The 7553-nt window shown below is 43.1% G+C and overlaps 2 protein-coding genes and 1 pseudogene across 2 annotated transcripts in view; 1 reads left to right on the top strand and 2 right to left on the bottom strand.

Annotated features, from left to right (window-relative positions):
- Window positions 1–7553, bottom strand: part of TSPEAR (thrombospondin-type laminin G domain and EAR repeats) — a 114081-nt gene that overhangs the window by 91393 nt on the left and 15135 nt on the right. The window lies entirely within an intron of this gene.
- On the top strand, window positions 6–806 carry LOC102844018 (keratin-associated protein 10-7-like; the record flags this gene model as incomplete). Its single annotated transcript, XM_006898401.1, has 2 exons — window positions 6–293; window positions 366–806. Coding segments are annotated over 2 exons (729 nt in total), but the record flags the coding sequence as incomplete, so codon positions are not given.
- Window positions 5204–5584, bottom strand: LOC102843612 (annotated as a pseudogene).

Genomic DNA, 7553 nt, shown 5'->3' with positions numbered 1-7553 from the left:
CCTGCTGTGCCCCCACTTGCTGTGCCCCAGCTCGTTGTGTGACTCTCATCTGCACCCCTGTGAGCTGTGGGTGCAGTCCCTGCCAGTCAGGCTGCACCAGCTCCTGTGAGCCCTCCTGCTGCCAGCAGTCCTGCTGCCAGTCCTCATGCTGCACTTCCTCCCCCTGCCAGCAGGGCTGCTGCGTGTCCGTCTGCTGCAAGCCCATCTGCTGCAAGCCTGTCTGCTGTGAACCTGCCTGCTGTAAGCCTGTGTGCTGTGAACCTGTCTGCTGCAAGCCCATCTGTTGTGAACCTGTTTGCTGCAAGCCCATCTGCTGTGAACCTGTCTGCTGTAAGCCTGTGTGCTGTGAACCTGTCTGCTGTAAGACTGTGTGCTGTGAACCTGTCTGCTGTAAGCCCGTGTGCTGTGAACCTGTCTGCTGCAAGCCCATCTGCTGTGAACCTGTGTGCTGCAAGCCCATCTGCTGTGAACCTGTGTGCTGCAAGCCCATCTGCTGTGAACCTATGTGCTGCAAGCCCATCTGCTGTGAACCTGTCTGCTGCAAGCCCATCTGCTGTAAACCCATCTGCTGTGGGTCCAGCCCATGCACAGCCTCCTCCTGCTGCCAGCCCTCTGTCTGCTCCTCCTCTTGCTGCAAGCCCTCCTCCAGTGTGTCCCTCATCTGCCGCCCTGTGTGCAAGCCCGCCTGCTGTGTGCCCACCTCCTCTTGCTGTGCCCCGACCTCTTCCTGCATGTCCCTCATCTGCCGCCCTGTGTGCAAGCCAGCCTGCTGTGTTGCCTCACGTGTCCAGAAGTCCTGTTACTGATCAGACACTGCCCGCAGAAGCAGCTGGGTTCCAGGAGCCAGTGTGACTTATCTCACACCCACTCTCCATCCACACTTGACACTGTTATGTGACTGTCCCACTTGAAGATGAGATTCCTCCATATTTCCCTTGTATTTCCCTTTGTCCCCTGACTTCTCAGGATCCTCTAGTTGACCTCAATCTCTAACCCGCCAACTCCTGTTTGGATATATCAATAAATTTATCTTAATCCCTTAATCTGCTTTCCTGTTGTCAGACTGTTGGGGTAGGGACATAAGGTTTTGATTAGTCACTAGTCCATTGGACGGGCATTCTGTGAAGGTGTGACTTATCTCAGAAGTTACACGATGGGACCTGATCCTTGGGACTCAGGTCATTGTCAGGGTTTGTTTGCTTCCTGCCCAAGACTCCCCAAAGCTGGGAGTTCACAGATTCATGGTGGTTCTGAGGTTCTCCAGGCCTTCATTTCCTCCCAGGAAATCCCATCTCATCAAAAGTGCCCTGAAGAAGCTGGCCTTCAGCTCTCTGCCCCACATCTCCTCTGTGTCATCCAGAAGCCTATCCACTTATCAGAAACATGATCCTGGTGAAAGAGGAAACTGACTTCAAGAATATAGAAGTTAAACTGCCTTTATTTAGAAAGAAACACCTAAGTGCCCATCAACAAATGAATGGCTAGAGAAGCTGTGGTATATTCGCACAATGGAATACTATGCTGCATTAAAAAATAAGGAACTCATGCAATATTATTCAAAATGGTTGACTCTGGAGAACATTATGCTGAGTGAAATATCCCGGTCACAAAAGGACAAATATTACATGATGCCACTGTTGTAGAATGGGACTGTCCTTGGGGTTGGGGAGAGACTGAGTAAGATGGGTTCAATAATGTATACTGCACTGAAACAGAGGAGGGAGAAAACTGTTTAAAAGAGATATATGACTAGGTACTTCTGTCATCACAGGAGTCTAGAGCGAGGGCTACATGGTGGAGGGGACCTGGGGGAGGGTTTGTAAAACAATGAAAGAATCTTTTCTTTTACTTTTCCATAATTTTTGACTCATGTACTTATAACTTGTTAGTCAAATTTGTGTCTTCTAAGTTGCAACACCCCCATGATACATCTTCAAGGATATGAACATGTATGGCCAAGCACAATCAATAAGAGTGCATCTAAATTCCAAAATCAATCTCCATAATAGTCTGTGTTTCCTACTGCCAAAGGGGCCCTTTAGAGTAGTGAGAGAAGATCTTCACCCTGAAACCCACAGCGTCCCTTTTCAGCAGGAAGTAGCTAAGAGAATACGCCATCCCCTTTTCCTTATGAATCAGGGTGAAGTCTCTCTCAGGGAGGAGTGATAGGGAATGGCAAAGGACACACCGACAAAGGAGATTAATCAGAACTGACTTTGACAAGCACTGTGGCAACTGGACAATTAAAACAGACATTCAGATGGCGGGGAAGAAGAACAAACTGGGGAGGAGGGTGGAGAGAATGGTGCGGCAATGAAGGAGTGAAAGCCCAGAATCCCTGTGAATGTTCATTGAAACTAATAAAATTTAATAATAATTAAAAAAAAAAGAAACACCTGCCAGAAGAAGAAGGGAAGAACTAGAGAGCCCATGTCCAGGTAACTGTCTCTCTAGAAGGATTTAGATCAGTCTGGGGAGTGTAAGTGACACTATAATTGTTTCAAGATTGCAGTCCTGCCCCTGTGACATATGAACCTGTGTTTGTCCTTGCCCTGATGAGGGACTATGCATGACAGTGTCTATTCCCACATTACGTATTAGGGCCTGTAGTCAGCAGTGAACAACTGTCTCCAACATATAACGTATCAGACAATGTCCAACACTTTCCCCTAGTCCTTCACAGGCTCTGAGCGAGGCACTGCTTTCTCTGCCTGTGCACTCACTCATCCCAAGAGCCTGTGTCTGCAACTTGGACCCACAAAGGGTCCAAGAGACCCTACCACCTCCATGGGATTTAGCCTTCTGTCCTAAGCTCCAGCCACCTGACTGAATTTCTCAACATGTTACTATGTCCTTGACATCTTGGTTCCTAGACCCCCTTCATCTCCTAGCCAGGCCTTCATAACACTATTCATTTTTAAAATCAGTCTTGTCAATACTTACTATCTAGAGCTGTGCTGCCAGCCCAAAGGCATGTTGTTCAAATTCACAAGCTGCTTTGTGGGAGAAAGATGGGCAACCGCCTTCAGTGTGATTTACAGCTTTTGAAAATCCACTGGAAGGTCAGCTATGGGTTGGTTCTGACTCAATGGTACATAATAACAACATGTGTGTGGGGAATTCTGATGATCTCATGGTAGGGAGTTCACTGCCAACCCAAAAGGTGGCAACTCTCTGCAGTTTAGAATCCACTAGCAGCTCCACAAGAGAAAGTTCTGTAATCTACCATGTCATTTACAGCCTCTGAAAAATCTACCAGAAGGTCAAGTAGGAGTCAGTTCCAGCCCATGGCAATGAGCAGAGTCTAGTCTGTATGTAGAGAGTGGTTATTTCGGGAGCTGTGGTGGCATAGTCCAGAGGGAGCTGTGCTACTAACCCGACAGGGAGTGCCTCTCTCTACCTCTTACCACCAGCAGCTCTGGCTCCAAAGGAAAAAGAAGGGCAATCATCTCCATGGGAATTACAGCCTCAGGAACCCAACAGAGGGGTAGCTGGGAGTCGGTTTCAAACCCACAGCAATGAGAGTTTGTGTAGTTATTTGTATTTGCTTGATGGTTGACAGGATTGTCTCATATGCTTGTTCACCATTTATGTATCTGTTTTATAAAGTATCTGTTCAGATTATCTTTACTCTTTTTTTTAAAAATCAGGTTGTTTGTGCTATACTAAGTTGTAAATATTCTTTACCTCTAATGAATATTGATCATTTGCTATCTTTTGCTGCTATCCTCCTCCACTGGACTGGGCTTTTTCATTTTCTTGGCAGTGTAATTTGAAGAGTGGACAATCTGACCTTGATCAAGTTCAATTGATCATTTTTTTCTTTGGTCTTAACTAAGAAATCTTTTCTATTTTTTTTTTTAAAGATCTTTTCTAGGCCCAAGATCACACAGATTTTCTCCTATGCTTACATAAAGAATTTTATTTCAACATTGCATTCATCTCTGTTATCTATCTCAAGTTCTTTTTTCTGGTAGCAAATGATTTTTTAATGGGGTGAACTTTTTTTTGCCAGCAAATTCAGAAATTTATTTGCATAAAAATGGAACAGGATCCATTCTTCATACCACACACAAAAAGTAACTCAGAGTAAATTAAAGACCTAAATAAGTTAAATCTGTAAAAATCCTGGAAGCTGTTGCATTAAAAAAAATTCATTAATTAAAAAAAGGGGGAAAAAAAGGATGGCACAGGATAAAAAAAAAATCAAGCCCATAAAACCAAGGTGCTTAGGCAATTAAAAAAAAATTCTGGGAGCTATCAAATTGAATTAAAAATATACAAATAAAAGAACATAAACTAGGTAACTGGGACCTCCCATAAATATTTATGCTCATAAGATTTTTATCAAATGAGTAAAAAGAGAGACTACTGACTAGGAGAAAGGGTTTTTTTCGGATGACACATCTGATAAGATTCTGACCTCCAAAGTATATATTAAAAGATTCTCAAAAATTATTAGCCATTGTTGTTGTTACTGGTAGGTGCCCCCATCTAGCACCATGCTCGTGATTTTCATTATGTCCAAGTTCACTGTTAGAGTTACTGTGTCAATTCATCTCATGGAGTGTCTTCCTCTTTTTCACTAACCTTTCTCAGAAGAATGTCTTTTTCCAAAGACTAGCCCCTCCTGACAACATTCCCAAAGTTCATTAAGACGAAGTTTTGCTATCCTTGCTTCTAAGGAACACGGGCATTAACTGCTGTTGTTAGATGTCCTTGAGTTGGAAATGACTCAGCTGTTTTCAATAGTTGTACATCCGACTGAAGGAGATTCCCCATCTATAACCCAGAGAACAGCTTATGGATTCAAACCACATGCCTTGGGGTTGGCGGTGTAAACCCTTACCATCAGGCCACCAGAGCAAGTAGAGAGATGCAAATCCAAACTACAATGAGATATCATCTTACTGCTAGCACTGGTGAAAAACAGAATTAAGACAGAAAACAACTACTGGTGTTGAGATTGTAAGGGAATTGAAACTGCTGATGGGATTGTAAAAATATAGCACAACCATATGAAAAATAACATGGCATTTGCTTAAAATTATGGACACAACCAAAGTGCCCGTCAATGGATGAATGGATAAACGGTGGTACACACACACAATGGAATACTACACACTGTTAAAGAACTGTGAAGCATGAAATATCTCACAACATGGATGAACCAGGGGGCACATTATGCTAATTGGGTGATGTTTTAATTTGTTGACAATTGCACGGGAGAATCTGAGAGGCTGCCAGCATTGGATGCAAGCCTGGGCCACAAGTCTGCACACTCCTTTGCAACTGGTCCGGTGATGGCAGAACCTTTCATCTTGCCTTTATTATTTACTCTTCAATTATCTTCACAATAGAGAAACACCCCATCTTTTCTCCAGTCTGACTTCCGCTGTCATATTACCACTGCTGAGCTCTGGTTTCCCTTTCTTGACTGTGGCCAAGTTGTCACCCACACAGAGATGATACATAGATTTTTGGCTCCTGTGTTGCTAGCATAGTTGATCACTGCTCCTAACTACAGAGGCAGGGAAATCTGGAATTTTGCACCAGAGGACCCACTATGTCCTCACTTCAACATCTTAGATGCCAGGAAGCTATTTAAAAGGACTTTCATTTATTTATTTAACAAAATGTTTCTTTTCCATCAACCTTTTTTCCACTTTTTAAAAAAAATCAGTTTAAGACCACTTGGTGGTTGTGTCGACCCACTCAGTGGCCTCAGTGGTGGGGGCTGCAGACCAGTCTTCAGTTGCAGGCTGAGTGCTCCAGTCTTCAGCAGGGAACTACTGAGTTGGCACAGAGGGCACCTGCATGACTTCAGACCAGTCTGCAACTTCAGGCTGAGCAGCAGTGAATTCGGGAGCAGAGGCGGTCCATTCTCCCTGAAACTCCTCCTTAGTCACAGCCTTTTGAGAATGTTTTGAGTTCAAACAGCAAGAATACTGCCTTTCTTTTAATTATTAACCATATGTGTACGGAGCTATTTCCAGACCCTCCATTCTGTTCTATATTTCTTTATGTTTATTCTTATTCCAATAACACAGTGTCTTGATCAATATACCTTTAAACTAAATCTTGAAATCAAACTAGGTATGTCTTTCAAATCTGTTTTTCTTTTCCAAAGTTAACTTTCTAGTTATTTTACATTTCCAAATAGATTTTAGAGTTAGTTTGTTGATATCTATAGAAACACTGTTTTATATTTTAACACACTAATATGTATATATCAAGATGGAAAGAATGGACATTTTAATATTAAGTCTTTCATAATATTGTTGTTGTTGTTGTTGTTGTTGTTGTTGTTGTTATGTGTGGTCGAGTCATCTGTGACTCATAGCAACCCTATGTATAACAGCACTAAACCCTGCTCTATCCTGTGCCAATCCTACTGTCTCTGACACACCTATGCCCATTACCCCAGTCACTGAATTACACTGAAGGTCTTCTTCTCCTGCTCTGTCCCTCTACCTTCCCAAACATGACATCCTTCTCTAATGACTGGCCCCTCTTTGCAACATACCTAAAGTATGTCAGACGAAGCTTCAAAATCCTTACTTCCAAGGGGCAGCCTGGTTGCATCTTCTCTAGGATGAACCTGTTTGTTCTCCTGGCAGTCCATACTGTATTCAGTACTCTTCTTCAGCATCAAAGTTCAAAGGTATCAATTCTCCTTTTACCATCTCTAGTCATTGTCCAGTTACTTTTTTATTTTTTTAACCAGTAAAATCTATGTTTGTTTTCCAAACAATTTTATTGAAATGTGCCAAGAGTACATGAATAGCACAAATATATGAACAGGGAAGAATGGGGGGGGGAAATCACATGTACAATAATTTTTTTTCAAAGTGAAGTTTAATCTTGGAAGATACTGGTTCCCCTCGCCAACCCCCTCAAGACTTTCAGCATTTCTGTTATGGTTAAACCTCTACTAACCTAGTATTGTTGTTGTTGTTGTTGTTATGTGCCATCAAGTCGCTTGTGACTCATAGTGTACAAGAGCCCTAAACTCTGCTCTATCTTGTGCCAACCTAGCCATCTCAAACACACTCATCCCCACCACTCCACGCACAGAATCAATCCATCTCATTGAGGGTCTTGCTCTCCTGCGCCATCCCTCCACTCTCCCAAATATGATGTTCCTCTCCAAGGACCAGTCCCTTCTTGCAACATGCCCAAAGTATGTCAAATGAAGCTTCAGAATCTTTGACTGCAAGAAGTATTCTGGCTGCATGCTCTCTAGGACAAGCTTGTTTGTTCTCCTAGAAGTCAATGGTATGTATATTCAACACTCTTCTCCAGCATCACAGCTCAAAGGCATCAATTCTCTTTCTATCATCCCTATTCACTGTCCAACTCTGCGATGCATAGCACATAATTGTGAAGACTATAGCCTGGGTCTTAGTCTCCAGCCTGACATCGTTGCTCTTCAGTACTCTTGAGAGGTCCCTCAGAGCTGACTTTCCCAATGCAATTTGTCTCTTGATTTCCTGGCTGCTGTTACCAAGAGTGTTGACTGTGGAACCAAGTAAACTAAAACTGTTAACTAT

Source organism: Elephantulus edwardii, unplaced genomic scaffold, assembly GCF_000299155.1.
Source record: "Elephantulus edwardii isolate Elephantulus edwardi_28Jun2011 unplaced genomic scaffold, EleEdw1.0 scaffold00228, whole genome shotgun sequence".
Taxonomy (NCBI): domain Eukaryota; kingdom Metazoa; phylum Chordata; class Mammalia; order Macroscelidea; family Macroscelididae; genus Elephantulus; species Elephantulus edwardii.
The sequence above is the reverse complement of the archived record's forward strand: the minus strand, read 5'-3'. Positions and strand labels throughout refer to the sequence as shown.